The 16,927-nt window shown below is 36.3% G+C and overlaps 1 protein-coding gene across 4 annotated transcripts in view; it reads right to left on the minus strand.

The window, feature by feature from the left end:
* Positions 1-1,797: 1,797 nt before the first annotated feature.
* Positions 1,798-16,927, minus strand: part of LOC121296048 (protein shisa-6-like) — a 117,790-nt gene continuing 102,660 nt past the window's right edge. For 2 of the 4 annotated variants that reach the window (XM_041221204.1, XM_041221201.1), the window contains 3 exons: positions 16,246-16,308; positions 10,974-11,129; positions 1,798-5,278 (listed from right to left, as the gene is read on the minus strand). In XM_041221204.1, the coding sequence (XP_041077138.1) occupies positions 4,710-5,278; positions 10,974-11,129; positions 16,246-16,308 (788 nt within the window). In that variant the 3' untranslated portion in view covers positions 1,798-4,709. The remainder of the gene's footprint in view (positions 5,279-10,973; positions 11,130-16,245; positions 16,309-16,927) is intronic. The other 2 variants (XM_041221203.1, XM_041221205.1) reach the window with 2 other exon arrangements.

A 16,927-nucleotide genomic window follows, 5' to 3' on the forward strand; every position in this document is an offset into this window, starting at 1 on the left:
AATAGATGTTGTTTCTTTCATCTGTGGCATACAGGGATTTTCCACTCATGTTAATTCAGTTGCTCTGTGCACCTTTCTTAAGTATAGCAGAACCACATTAATGATTGTCGTGGCTTTGTTTTGTATGTGCATGTTGAACTATGACACATTCAGGGAGTGAGAATGCGTGTTCTGCAACTACAATAAGGTCTAATTATGTTCTGCTCAGAACAGTGTGTCCTAGCATTCAGCAATTAACTTTTATCTAGTACTGTGTGCAATAGTTTTGTAGGGTTTAAATTGTATTTGGCCAGTGTACTTGAGAAGGAGTTTGATACTTTGATCATGAAACCATTTGAGGGGTGAGATTCTGGCTTGAGTCTAGCGTTAAGCTATGACTGTATTTTTACACTTTAGGTGTTGGCAGCTCATTTTCATACCTAAAATGCTGTTGTTTTTCTGCAACCTGATTTAACAAGTTAATATATATTATATATATATCTATTATATATATAATATATATATATATATTATCTAAGAGAGTAGTAAAAAGCATACATTACTGTTAAGAAAAAGTATAAAAATAATGAGCACGACCACAATGAATTCAAACAAAATATAGTTTGCCACAGCTTAAACACCGGATGCTTTGGTGGTTCTCTGATCATGGCAGAAAGACACAAACTTTTAACCGTTAGCAACAACTAAGGACAAATAGGAGTGAGTTTTATTATTTTAAATTAAATCATTATTTCAGTACCTTGATAAATTATTTATTGGAATTGCCCTAGCTACAAACACTTAAGGGACAGACATTTCTTTTCAGGCTCTGAAAAGAATTCCTGAAACAATTATGATGCTGATAATTTTGGAAAGTCATAGGGATTCTTTCCCAATACGCACTATTTAGAGATGAAAGCTACAGATGGGAAACTGACATTCATGACCTGGCACCTCCAGAGTGCAGATAAATAGCAGTGCTTTCAGTCTCAGGTGGCCACTAAGCCTAGACCCGCCAATGACCCGTTAACATGACTTTCTGTTTATGAAAAGGTACTTTGATGCCTGGATGTTTGATTGAATGATGTTGTAGAAATGGGAAATAATGCATAGCAGTGCTGTATTATTTGATTGAATCCATGTGAAGTGGCTCCTGTCTTTAGGAAATGTGTGCATACTTGGCATTCCAGACATTGCTCACACATTTTCATGGGAGGACTAAATACCCCCATTCATTACATGAAAACACTACAAAATAGTTGAACTCAACACTGACAAAGGCACTGGTCAGAACACTTAATTGAACAGGTTGACTGCTGAATTTATGAATGTTTCATGTTATGTACGAGATAACAACATCCAAGCCAGACGGAAGTAGATGATGTAACACACAACAAGAGGCCCTCTTTTCTTTCATCTTATGAAAACACTAGTAATACTCACATTTCCTCTTACCAATCTGTTGATGTTTTTTTCAAGTACAAGGTTGTTTGTTCAAAATAAGGTCACATTCTTGTGACGAGTAGGCCCGTCATCATTGTTTATGTTCAAAATAATGATGCATTTTCACATTAATAAAAATGAACACTCAATTCCCAGGCAAGTTTATGAAAGCATAATACTTTAGTGTTAAATAACTTATTTTTTCCTATTCAGTGCTGCAGTGTGAATATGTATTCATTACCAGATCCCTTTTTGGAATAATTCTTGCATTCAAATCCAATGTCAGAATGACTGGCTGAATCACTGTTATAAATTAATTTAAGTTTTCCATACATTGCACTTATTAAATAAACAGAAGAGAGTGCTGTGTTTATTTCATGAACCACTTGCCTCCTTCGGGGGCTCGTCTTATTCAGCTACCTACATTGGAGGAATAACTCCAGCATTCCAGTAAAATGTGTGATGTACCATATATTATTCCACAAGTGTTTTATATACAAAATACAGATCAGTAGGAACATTAGCATGTAGGAAAACTGTGCCTCATGCCTGTCTCAACAAGGTGAGCAACTGGTTTCCTTCAATGATATAAGAACTCCATGGTACAGCTTAGAGAGAGCACAGGTGTACAGCTGCAGTGAGGAAGCAGACAAGTGGAAGCAAGCTGGGGTCTATGCCTTTTATAACAACGTACTGAACATAAAAACGTCTAATGAAAGGAAACATTTGACTAGCAACCCCAGAGCATCTTGTTGTGCAGTTATTTAACAATGTATTGTTGAAATTTCTTTTTGTTTTTGAATCCATAAATAATTACAACTGAGAAAAGTAGGGAAAAAAAGAAAGTCTACTAAACTGATTATATATATATATATATATATATATTTTTATACGGTACATACAGAATGTGCTTTATAGGTAAATTAGAACAACAAGAAATACAGAAAAGTCATACTGCTTGTTGTGAAGCTTATTCAATGAGTAAACAATAGTTTGTGCAAAGTTACAGATACAAATGTACTTTGTCATCAATACTACCAGAAACATTTAACCCAGAAATGGACCTAATCACAACATTACCACCTTACCCATTTATGGAATTATTGTCCCCCAAATAAAATGTTACAGTAACATTTCTCTTTTTAGCCAGTGAGTACTTACTACAAAAATGTCTAATTATGTAATAATTCAAGGTAGTTAGCTATTACAAAGCCACTTAGTTCAAACCATTATGGATATAAAAGATTACCCAAGTTGGACACAAAGCATGGTTATAAGAGAAGACATGATCCCATGAATAGGAGACACAAATAATGTAGGGTTTTTTGTTTTTTTTTCTAGTAAAGATAGCCGATATCAATACAATGTCCTTGCTGAAACAGTTGCAAATCTGAATGTTTTGTTCATAGATGATAACAGTGCTTTGCAGTACACCTCCCATGTATTACACTACATTACTAGATTACTGCAATAATCAGTTCTGCATTACAGTTCACAGGATGCTATGTAAAAGCATCTGATCAACACAAAGTATTATACTGTTTTACACGTCTCTGCAGAGCACCCTTTTTATTAAAAGCCCCTCAATTTAGGCACCTGTAGAGGTACATCTCAATCAGCCAGCTTTTGATGTGCTCAGGCATTACAGTATGTCTTTGCCCCTGCCTCTCATTTAGAACAGTTTCCATCAAACAAAGCCATGCATGCTTGTTATTTTTTTAATGCCATGCAGGTCCATATCGGAAAAGGCTCTGGATTTGTGCAAGTCTTATTAAATTAGAATTATCATTGAGGCACGTACTTGGTACTTCATTCTGCATGCCTTCTCTTCAGTAAAAGTGTGATTAGTCAAATAAAAATAAAAAAAGATTAGCTGACTTCAAGATGAAAACTGTACATATCCTCCTTACTCTTCTTTCTTTTAATTATAAACATAGCAATTTTTTAAAAAGTCATTTCTCTCAGTGTTTCACCAGCCCCTTAAGAAAACTGCAGTTATATAAGCAACTCTTTCAATTTGAGGTATATTCTACCTGTCTATATTAAATTGCTGGTAGACTTTACATCTGCCTTGCAGGAAGTACAAAAAAGAGCAATTTCAATTTAAATGGAGACTGTAATTAAACATATCTAAAGAATGCAAATTAATGCTGCTAATTGTTTGGGATACCATTGTACTGCATAAGACATATTTAACAAAACCTACCAGGGTACATAGTTCACAGTTTAAATCCTTTCCTATCAAGTTTTAAAATAATCATTTCTTGCATGTTTTTAGCTACACTGTGACAGCTGTAACATTTCAACAATTAAAAGACAACAATAATGATTCCACTTTGACATATTCAATTATTATTTACAACAACACATAATTACTGATATGTAAATTAGTCTTTTCCAGGCCTAGCACAATTAAGTGGGACAAGAGAGAAAAAAAATATATAATTGTTGCAAAATAGCATTTTATCTATTCTGCCAGTCTGACTTCCACTACGAACCAATTTTTTGTATCCTAAATCCTACTGAAAAACATATAGCCTATCCAGTCAGTCAATTTTAGTTTCATTTATGTCTAGTTTCAAAGTCCTCCATTTGTCTTATTTTCTTTTTGTCCTTTTAATGCTACTGCAGTTGCAATCCGATATTGATATACTGGTTCAAAAGAGTATAAGCCGCAGTTTAGCAGAAGCTGCAACAGTCTATTTACAATAAAACTGATCCTTTTTTTTATTAATAGGCTAGCCATTAAATAAAAAGAATATATCTTTTGGATTTCTTGTGCTTATAAACCACAAAGCCACTTCATAATTGACATGCGGCATTTTTGAGAGGCACTGACAAAACTGCTTACACTAGTTTGGTACAAGAGGTATCTCTAAAGCTAGTACTGGGATTGAAATCACAAATATTTAATGTAATATGACAGTTCCCTTAGCGGTACATCCCTCAAGGCTTACAATGTACTCAATGGGATGTCTTGTATGATTACCCCCGGAGCTATTAAGCTTACTGTGCCAATGTGCAAAGCCCTTATTTGTTGCTCTAAAAATGTACGGCTTTCTTTGACAGAAACTGTTGAATGCACGCAGAGGTCTCTTTATTCCTTTGCACCATTTATCCACCAAAATGACTGGACAAATTGGATGATTGGGAAAAGCTGGTGCTGAAAGCAAACACATTTGTTAAAACATCTCATCAAAAATGGATCTCTGGGAGATTACCTTGGAACCTCTAGGTCACTGTATTTTGTTTTGCTGGGATCTTTTTTGTTGTTTTATGCTCTCTCGTTAAACAGTTACTTCAGTTTTGCTCGCTGTGCGGTAGTGGTGGTGGTGTCCTGGGATGTAGTGGAGCTGCTCTACTGTGTGGGTCCGTCGTGAAGCAAAGGCCTGCCGCTTGTTGGAAGTCTGGTTCGTGGTCAAAGTGTTATACACATTGTTTGAGGCACTAGGATGAGAGTGCATTTTTGTCATCTTGTATCGGTCCATGACCGGCGTCGACACAAATACATCTGTGTGAGACAAGGCTCGAGACATGGCCTTTTCACGAAAGCCAGAGCGTTTGAGGGACATCACCTTATCAGGGGAAAGGAGGGGGTCCTGGGAATGAAGCCGCTCAGCAGACAGGAGTTGCTCGTCAGAAAGGATGCGGCCTCCGTATTCTCGTGGAGGAGGAACCCTCTCCGGTGATAGAACTCTGTCCTGTGACATAGCCCGCTGAAACTTTCTCGGCCTTTCTCTGTAATTGCTCTGTTGGTCTTGATTCATTTGTATGACGTGCAGTGGGAGAGTTCCTCTGGCAGCTAAGTCAGGAAGGTGTCGTCTTCTTGTATAGTATGCGTCGGCTTCCTTGTCAGCTGTAGGGTACAAAATGCACAGATTTGTTTTCTAAATGTTGTCATTCATTTTTGACTCATTTGTAGTCTCCTCAACATGTCTTGAATTGTTTATTTTTTTACTTCTGTTCAAAACCAGAAGTGTCTTCAAACTACATCTATAAAGACTCATTCTGCTACAGTCGTATCTTATACTGGCATAACTAAGATGTGGTTTATTTAAAATATTGTACTCTAAATTAAAAGAGTAACTAATATAAATATGAGCTTAAAGGGCAACTAGGTATGGCTATGATATCAGCGTTATCTTATACACTCTTTGCTTTAAACGTAGACATGATTTGAAGACTGAAACTAAAAATGATATACAAAGTACACATATTAGTTAAGATACATGTGATGTGCATATGCCAAGTTGCTATATACAGTATGTCTCATGTTAAAGCATTGTTATTGGTGTTTTACAGAAAAGTCAACCAATTACAATATCCAGACAAACTACACATCATCTAATATAGACAGACAACTTCCAACATACACAATTTTGCACTGTCATTACAATACCACATTGGGTGTTTTAACATTGCTGTTAAACTCAAAACAACCCCACTGTTCCTTCCTGCTACCCTGAGTAATCTATGTACTGATACCAAGGGATCCACTATTCTCTTTTCTATCACTGGCTTCTATATTCTGTTTAATTAACATAAACATGTTTTTTTTGTTTTTTGTATTATTCTTTTAGATTTTATCAACACATTATGAATATTTAAAAATTGATGGGTTTTTTCGTTTTTTTATTTATTCAAACACAAAACTTATCATTAACAATAATTACATCAACATTGTGTCTCTACATCACCGTAAAACGGGAAATTTTGGCTGGTATTAAAGTTGGATGATTTGCCACCTTGGGGGAGTTTGACAGTTTTTGAATTGGCATTTTTCACTTAGCACACAAAAAAGTCAGTTTTGCATTTATACTTTTGATTTAAAAAACATTCAAATACATGTTTACTTAATGAAATCTGTCTTCTAAAACAGTATGTCATTTACAGTAACTCACAGCATCTACAATGTCACCGGAAAAGAACAAAAGGAGGTCTTCATTTTAAGATATCAGTAACTGGAAAGGAGAAGTAGCTGCAGTACACTTTAACAATAGGCACTTCCTAACTCTCAGCTTTAAAACTTAGCTATGGTTCACTAACATAACACAGTGGAATGATCACAGTATCATTTAGTAATTGTAGGACAGTACTGACAAGTATGAAAACTTTATCAATAAAGCCAAAACAAAAATTCTGTAAATTTAAAAGTAGTTAGACGAGCAAGCACTGGCAAAATCAAATTTTTATATAGTGCAGAACTAATTTATTTGAACATTGTTTAGGGACGTTGTGATACCTGCACGGTGGGGGTCTTAACAGTAGTATCTACAACGAATCGACAATAACAATCCAAAGTAAATTTGCTTTTGTTACAGACTTTCTAACAAGTATGGAATAAACTATTTGGCTGTTACAGTACTCAATGAACCCCTTGTAAAAAAATAACATAAAACTGGAACAGTCATACCACAGGAGCAGGTGCAGTTTGCACTGCCTCGGAGTTCCTGATCGCATCATAAATTCCATATTTTCTAAATCCATTGATGAAAATGTAGAGTCTGCTTTTAATTTTTACAAGCAAATTGGTTGCATCACTCACTGCCATTCTCATATTCACTTTGACGTCTGACACATTCTTCACTCACTGTATACCACATTCTGAATGGTGAAAGAATTATTGGCGATCCAATCAAAACCACCAATAAAGCCAAAATAAATTCCGTCAATTTCCCATTATACTATACTATAACCGCATGGCTATAATCACAATATTAAGCAGTATAACATTATGGCTGGGGGTATATTTATATGGTTTGGGATTGATCTGTGCTAAGTAGGTAAATGCCTTTCAGTATTTAGATTGGCTGAAACAAACATGAAAGTTATATAAAATGTAGATAGCTGTATAAAATGTTGATAGGCTGTCTTTTATAGGCTCAGAATATGTCAATAACTGCTGGGATTAACTGAACTGGCAGTGGAATAACCTGGACTTGAGCCACTGTTGTCCAGGCTGTAGGGCACATCCTGCACTCCACACGGAGTGCCTTTACCGGATGCACCACCTGGCAGCCCCCATGAAATAACTTTGACATAATTATCTAGAACCGAACAAGAACAATAAAGCAAGCACCTGCAAACTTTTTTGCTGAAAAATTCTAAACATGTTCCGTATCCATATTCCAACCTGGGAAGTCAGCTTGTGTTCCGGTTATTAAGGGAAATAATGGACCTCAAAACAGGTTTTTTTTTCCCCAGTAGGTAATGCGTTTTCTGTCACAGTGTATGGCCCTGGACTTCATTACACACCATGCACTGCCAAAGCCTACTGGGAAAGGACTGCTTTGTCAAAGACATTGTAATGTGATTTGCACTTAGCAGCAGGCAACACCTGGTTCTCTGTTTTCATTTGACATTTTTAATAAAAATATACCGTATTTTTTCGAATTCAAGTCACATTTCACTAAAATAAAAGTTCAGATTTGTGGGGAGGAACTTGGATTCAATTAGTGTTTTGTTCATTAAGAGTTTAATGCGGCTTGCATTCAAGGTTTTTTTTTTTTGGTCTTCGAATTTGGGGATGCGACTTGAATTCTGGGGTCACTAAAATTTGAATAAGCATAGTACATTCCTCTTAACAGGAAAGTTCGAGGCGCGAGCTGGGGGTAGAGATAGAGATAGGGCAGAAGAAGCAGAAGGGAGCAGTTAGTAGGACAGAGTGCCGGCTAGAAAGGACCGGACCTAGGATAGAAGAGCAGGCGAGGCCTACTCTAGTAGCAGACCAGCGAAGCTGGACATGGAAGCTAGGAGAGAAAGTGGTCACTGACTGAGGGCGGCGATGCTGACACGAGGTCAGGGCCGACGGACCTAGCAACCGAAGACAGGAAACAGAAGTGATCACTGACTGAGGGCGGCGATGCCGACACGAGCTCAGGGCTAAAGGCCTAGCAACCGGAAACGGGATACAAAAGTGGTCACTGACTGAGGGCGGCGATGCCAACATGCTCAGGGCCGACGGACCTAGCAACCGAAAACATATGAGCTTATGACTCGTGGAGCCGCCCCTCAGAGGAAGATGGTCCCAGAAGACTGGGACACAAAAGGAGATAGAGAGGGAGAGGTACCCAGCATCTGAGACTTCTGTAAAGGGGCGCTCATTAGACCCCCAATTGGCCAAGACTTCATGCTGCCTTGGACCTGAGATAAGCACAAGGCATAGAGGTTAGTATGGGACTCGAGCATGAGTAGCCACGTCCCAAACTGAGACACAGATAGAACGCCTTGAGTGAGGCAAGATAAGTGCAGGAGCTGCGAAAGAACTGTGGCCGGGGGTCCGCTCTAACTCACACGGTGAGAACCCCCCTGAAGGTCAAGGGTTAGCTGAAGCCATGCCCTGAGGTCGCGGAAGTGAGATCACTTGCCCCCCAGAGACGACCGATCCGAAGGCATGTATGAGAAGGTGGAGGAGGGGAGGAGGAGGAAAACGAAACGCTATTGAGACATGTTTGGTGCTCAGTTTTGCAGTCCACTCAGAGGAAATGGATAACTTTGCCTTATTTGTTGTAGTTTCAGAGCTACTCATTTGGCTCTTTCCACTTCTTCATAAGATGTCTGCAAAAACCAGAGCACTTGTCCAATGTTTCCTCCAGTTCCGCTATTCGATTTTACACATCCAGGAGGCTCAAGCATGTACTTGAGAAGCAATTGGAGATACAATCATTTCTAATTCTAGACTACCAATCTGGTCCACTTCTAAATTAATAATACAAGTCACACTGGATGCCTTCAACCTTTGTAAAGGTTCTCATTTCACTGCTTTTTTGTTGAAGGTAATGTGAAATTCCAGGCTTGTGCTCACAAATGGAAAATTTAAAATGAAGATGGAAATGCATCTTGATTTCAAAAGTCTATACAGGGTAACTAACTGCCAGACGGTTTATACATCAATGACAGAAGGTCGGCACAGACAGTAAGAGAATAAAATGATTAAACACAACCAGCTATCATAGTTGTACAGTATTTCATGAAGTATTTAATGCACTGAGCTTACCCGTCCAGTTTACATTTAATTATGATATGCATCTACCTTTATTTGTTTTGACGCTTTTCCACCCTGCCTATCAATTCAGAACCATGCACTAAATCATCAAAAACTACATTAAGTTAATCCTCAATATCACAGTGGCTGAAATATTAACTGTGTAAATATATTGCATTTAAACTAAATAGCCTAATTATTTTAGAACATTTAAGGATGAAGGCTTCGCAGCCTCTTGACAAGACGTAAATAGCTTGCAGGCTTACTGTAGACTACCTACAGTAACCCCATATACAGACACATCAAAACAGTTCATTGTAAGCCTGTAAAATCTTGCAATTAGACTCAGACAACACAGCACTTTATTTCCATAAACATTTAAGAGCTCTTAAATTTACACACATGGACAAAAGTGATGAGCCATGGAAGTTTCCGAATTGAATGCCAATTCTTATCTATGTAGTGTCAGTGAGGGGGTGGTGACATAGATGCTGGTCCACTTGAACCTTTGATGAATCTTATTTTACTAAGGATACTCAATAACAGGACCCAGGCAAAACTGGCAGATACCAAATAGAGTAATATATTTAATGTACAGTGCACCTGCATTATTTCAGGCTTTGATAATGCATCAATTTCACTCACTTGTGGTTTGGACATGAGTACATATGCTGTACTATATTCCCTAATATAATAATTGTTTCAATTTTTTTTACATTATGGCTGCTTTTCTTTAGAGGCAAGACAAAGTACTGTATTCCCGTCACATCTACACAGTCAGGAGTCCAAAATATAGATGCTTAAACTTACAATAGCACCTGGGTACATTTCTACATGTATGATGAGAAGCATAGTGGAACCATCAGCATTTTAACGGTACAGTCCCTAAAAATAATCACAACCCATGCACATCAAACACCAGGTAACTAACAGGCAGCTTACTAGTAACTTTTCAAGCAACTTGTTTTAGGGAACAGCTAAATAAGATGTTGTAGCTTGAACCATTCACAAGGTAAAAATTGCTTTAAAAAACTGAAAAAGTCTGAAAGTTTCCTGGTGTTTCAAGCACATGTCAAGCTGTATTCTAACAAAGGTGCCGAGTTTGGTATGGAATTTGTCACATGAAATATTGTTAAACCACTTCAAGCAACTAATAATTCTGGGTTTCTATCCGTAAAGCTGTGATTATAATGTATTGCCTTTGGACAGCCTTCTGTAAATGCTCTGCCATACAAAACTATGAAGGCTTGCCACTAAACAACACCAGCCACAAAAAGTGCAATCCTGTTAGTGGGACACTGCATCTTCTCTAACATGGAGCAGATTCAAATATGAGTGCCACAGTTGAGAAATGAACACTAATTTGATGCATCAACACCCTACCACCCCGTCTTGTATTCCTGAAGTAACATTAATATCCCTTCAGTTCTGCAGGGATATTATTGCATTGTCATGCATCGCCTCAGTGGTAATGCACAATGCCTTCTTAGGAAACCTTTGCTCTTTGTGCTGTTCGTCCTCACAGTAGGAAACACATGCATGGTATATGTAATGAAGTAACACCTACTTAATCTCTTCAGAGAGGAATATTTACTTATATCAGCTTTAACCGCGGATTCATAGGACGGTGGGAGGTGAGATAGACTCTGGAATGAGCTGGAGAAAGATAGATCGTAGGGTTCGGTTGCTGAAGTAAGAATGCTGTTCATCATCCGAGGGTTTTCTGTAAAAAACAAAAAAACAATATAAGTTATTAAAACAGTGAATGGCAGTCTGGTACACAGTAGTAGAACGTAGTTCACCTGTAAACATTTACAATCAAAAACTCATCAGTGCATACTGAGACACTAGAAACATTTGTCTACTTGACTTAGAGTGGGGTTCTGAACAATATAGCATAATATGTCCCCATGTGTTGCTACAACTGTTTAAATAACATATGGTACCTGTAATTTTTCTTTTCATTAATAACATCCTGGCAACTTTATACACTTATAACTTTAAAGTTTCAAAGCAAAAAAACACACACAAAACACATGGATCGTTATTGCTGTGTTACCTGTTTGGCAATGTGAGCAATAATCCTTACACTATCAGTGCACTAGAGAAAAAGATCTTTGAAAACAGACTTTAAAAGTGTAAAAAGCTGTAAGGATGTAAACAATGAAAAGAAATTATCGGTACATTATTTAAAAAGTTGTAGAAACACGTGGGGACTTGTAACGCAATATTTTTGCAAACCCTGCTAATGTTTAAGGATTCTTTTAGCGCATTGGACAGCACTGGGAGATCACCTTGGATTTCAACAACCAACTATTGATCATGGTTATCCTGGGAATTGATGCAATCCCATACTGCAGAATGCTTTCCTGAGGATTATCCTGACAGGGTATTGGTTAAAAAAATCAGCCCCATACAGAGGTTTTACCTTATATAGCACTACATAAAGGAACAGACATTTCACAGTAAGAAACGTTGAAAATAAGTGTATAATAAAATACCATTTTATATAAAGAAAGTCTCACAATGTCTTCTAGTCTAAAGACTTGTCAAAATGTTTATTAATCATATTCTAATCATATTTTAATACTGTATATACTACGTATTCTTGTGGGTGCGTTAGTGATAAACCAATTACCAATGAACCTACATCTTATGTTTTATTATTTTTTATATATATATATATATATATATATATATATATATATATATATATATATATATATATATATATTTATTTATTTGTCAGTGGTTATTTGAAAAAATAAAATTTGAATTGCTAAAACCATTGCAAAATAATTTGTCTGACATTACACAAACAGAGATTACTCTAATTGTAAACTGAAATACTTATATCTGCATGTAATTTGCATTTCAAAGACAAAACATTGCCTCTGGAGAGGAAGACGGCACCTCATCAAATGCTTTCTAATTCACTTTCAAATAAAATAAGTCAATGTATCCCTAATACAGTGTGAAATGCAACACTGTGCATTTATGACATGCTTTGGATTATATGTGAACTCCTTTCCCTTCGGTGTCTTTTTAATCCATCAGTATAGCGTAGGAAGTGATTCTGGCATGTTTAATGCTAGCAGGTCACCTTCAAACCAATTTCATATTGCTCTCTTGTTTAGGCACTGCTTTGCAGCCTTTGTGCCGGTTTGTGCTGGGAAGGAAACATGAAAGGACTACCTTCAAGCTACTCTGTCAATCTCATGGACTGTAATTAAATTATTTCTTGATGACAGGAGATTAAATATGAAAACAGTAGACCCTCTTGTATTAATCTGATAAACCATTGCAGTGTGTATTTATTTTGAAATATGAATTTCAATAGCGTTTCATGGGATTGCATAGGAGTAACATGAATAACAAATGTTTTACTGTTATTTTGGAATATTTAAAACATTTATAGTAAATAGTTTGAGTGGAAAACCAAAGGAATTACAGCTAATGCATTGAATTTCATAGGAATTTGCAGGCATTATTGTAAACTTTAAAAGAAAAATGTTTATTTTTTTTATTTTCAATTGGTAAGTTTAACTTTTAGAGCCAATGGCCTTTTTGCATGTCTGTCGGCACAGCTAACCATTTCCCTAAAAAAGGTAAAGCTTCCTTTTGAAGATCTTTTAATGCACTGATTGTCTGACTGCAGTTAACAAAACCCTGTTCACAGTACTGTGCTGGCCCAGGGTCGCCTCAGGGGCCTGTGCGCCTTTGCGCATTCACATATGTAACTGAAAAGCAGGCCTACAATGTGGCAAATTGCCTTTTTTATTTTTTTTTTTTTAGTAGAATAGCCTGCAGTCAGAAACGAAGATCTACCGGGATATACAGGAATCCTTGATTTGCAGCAGATGTTTCTTACTAATGCAGCAAGTACCAATTTTATGGTATAGATTTAAAAAAAAAAAAACATTTTATTGACTATTTTGACTTACACCCACAATTGCACTATTCTCTCAAGAACACAGATTTAGAAATGGATACTTCACTCAGATTGCAAATGGCTAACAGTTTGTACATACAAGGACTGACATTCACAAGACAAGCTCACTACTAACCAGCTAATAGTACTGCTCCCTCTTAAGGAAAGACACAGCATTAAACAATAATTAACACATTAACTAAATATATATTTACCCTATGTCTCATTTTTCATATCTAGAAAAGGGATTAATTTTTGGTTATGAAAAATCTATAAAATGTCTTGATAATTTATATTTTATATATTCTATTTAATACAAGAATAATGTTGGAAAAATATAAGATTCATACATTTATTATATATTAAAAATCTATTTTTATTCTGTATGGGTAAAAGACTAGAAAGCAGGACATTTGACCACTTTCAGATAATGAGGAGGCAGATTAAATGCAACTGGTGGTGGCAGATGCCACCAGCCCTGGTATCGATACCTCAGAATATCAATACAATAGTAATACTTTCTTTATCTTTTTATTTAATAACCAATTGTTAACAGATAGTGCTAATACATTGTAAATAAATTGTTTGTTTGGTATAATACTTAACTAGTGCTATAGATTATTATTATTTTGATCTGCAGTGTTGTGGAGTTCTGTGCAGTGTGCAAACAGAAACAGTTCTTAACAAAATGCATAGCCATGTATTACCTACTGTAACAGGGAGAGATCTGTGCTGACTCTGCTGGCGTGTTCACGGGCTGCAGTCGCCCAACAACCGCCTGTGAGTCATGGCAATGACACCGGAAGGTGGGAAAGTGGGTGTGTGGACTTTCCCCCTCTCTGAATGGCTGGGAGGCGGGTCTTGGGTGATTGTTGGTCCTATAAAATAACGCTCTGTTGTTTCCTCAGGTCTGCCCACTTAGACGCGCCAAGAGTGCGGAAGCTTTGATTCAGGACCGGGAATCAGCCCGGAGAAAAATAAAGATTCACAGCGAGACAGAGAGAGAGAGAGCGGGGAATCCTTGGGCAGACCCCGGCGTATTGTAAAAGAGCAGGCTAGATAGCCGATAGAATAGGACGGTGATCCGGGTCGTGCGGGTAGCGGCGACCGGGATAATGCTGCCGAGTGCAGCACCTTTTATTTGTAGTTTTATTACTGTTTTATTTTCCTCCTGGTCAGTGAATTACCCACACCCCTTCCACACCTACATAACAACATTAATTATGTTTATCATTTTGTGATCGGATCTAGACAAACTAAAAGTATTTTAATGACAATGATAAAACAATTTGTTCAGTCATTATTTATACTGCATGTTTTATTCAACAAATTACAAATGAGGTTAGATCTTCGTTCACAGATATAAATGACTTCAGTTTATTAAAATATGAATACTAATAAAAATAATTTTTTACACAGGAAAAGAGTGAAATTACAGAACAGAGTTTTGGAAGGTAAAACATACTACAGAATAAGCTACTAAACTGTAGGAGCATTGACAGGACAAATGGCTTCCTCTCATTCCCAATGTTTCTTATGCACTTATGTAAAATAAAAGGTAACCTGTTCTATAATAGTTGTTCCCTATTAATAAATATATACATAAACACATACAGGTGTTATACAGTATAATAATGCATCATAAATAAAGAAACATTGCCTTTGTAGTTTTGATTAGTTAAACCTAAACTTTTCCACGAGAATTTGCAATTTGCTAAGACCCTATTATTATTATTATTATTATTATTATTATTATTATTATTATTATTATATATTAAATTTCATTGAATGGAACTATTAATATTTAAAACAGAGACAAATGCTGTCCACAGTCTGGACAATACGATCCGCAAGCATTTTTATTTCTTGAGCTCTTCATTAAATAAAATATTAGGAAGCTGCCAAAATTAATTAAACTGTGGTCAGGTGTAACCTGGCATATCTTTCATTAATAGCGCTTGATGTGCATGTGTGCAACTGTGGTCACAGAGCAATTTCCAATGTTCCACAACATTAATTTTAAAAGCAACATATATCAATATTGAGTGGCACTACAAAAACAACTGTGTGGCACAATCATAACGGCTGTATACTGTGTTAAAACCATAGTGAGGTGTAGTAAAGCGCTGTATTTTAGATTAATACCAACATGAAGCATGTCAAACAATACATGTAAATTTAACAGTAAGGTTCTGGGATCGTGTGCTGTAATTTTAAACTTGTACCATTCAGTCCATGTGAAAAAACAGGTGGCAAAGGTCAAAATACTTGTTATATACAATTATTGTAACACATGAAAGTGGTACAGTACTGCACATGGAAATTGAATGGAGGGTTCAGTAGACATAAGGTCAGTATGTAAATCCTGTTCAGTGTTTGGCATTGACTTTTTAAAAGCTTATTGGAAGCAACGCTACAGATACAGCTCACTAATGGTGCTCATTATGTAGGCTGTTACAACATTAACTAATGTCTTAATGTATAAGCAATGTGTTTGAACACATAGAAGACAAACTACAATAACTACTTTAGAGTAATTGTACATGTTATTCTTAGGTACAACAAAACACAATAAAAAAGTGAGATTTAGCCTTAACAATAAATAGATGAACAAAGCAGGGGTGTCTCATCGAATAGAAAAATGACAGTCGATCTCAGGAACTGGTATTCGACTAATTCCATTTCACACGATTGTGAAATAATTGTGAAGTTGTAAAATATGCTGCACAAACAGCATAATGTTATTTAACAGTAATGTTAATAAATAAATATTTCCTTTGGCAAACATGTGCCTTCATTCTTAACAGTTGTTATGATGCACTGTTATGGATACTGATATCCCCAGTGGCCCAGAAAGAAAAGTGATATGAAGAAAAAGAAAAACACATTCTTTAGTTCGATTCCTTACCATTTGGAGGTGTGTGCGTTGGACTTGTAAGTACCAAGTGGTTATAACTGTGTTGATGGTTACCTTTGAGAAAAAACAAGAACAGTTAACAGTTAATAAGACCCTGTACCTAAGGCATGGTATTCCGGGGATACCTTTTGATTTTGCTAGAAGGCAAATACAATAGCTTGTCTTAGCATATGCCTAGTCTTCCGGTAATTTCAGATTTACATTTAATGAAACGAAAAACAAAACAAAAAACTGATATGAAGATACACATTTGAGATGTATACTTAAATATGGTTTACTGCTTGACTGTTTGTGTGACAAGCAGCTTTAAAAACTGTTATCATCATACCTGTTTTTAATTTAGTGTATCTGAATCTCAAACTGAATGGGATATCAAAATACTAGCTACATTTTACAAATTCTTGGCAAACAAATAGCACATTTTCTAAACAATAAACAAAAGTTTAAAGATCACTGAAATATGACTTGAAAAACAAAGGTGCTAGACACTGTATATCAGACTTGAATATCTGCGAGTTACTAACCAACTAAACAAGAACCGAAATACTCTTAACCCACGCATTGCCGCACATTTTAAATCCTTTTAAATCAATTAAAGAGTTTACCTACAGTACCACTATTTGCATGTCAAGGAATGAGATTTTAATACATTATTATAGCTTCACATTGTATC

This window comes from Polyodon spathula, chromosome 21 (assembly GCF_017654505.1).
Source record: "Polyodon spathula isolate WHYD16114869_AA chromosome 21, ASM1765450v1, whole genome shotgun sequence".
Classification (NCBI taxonomy): Eukaryota; Metazoa; Chordata; class Actinopteri; order Acipenseriformes; family Polyodontidae; genus Polyodon; species Polyodon spathula.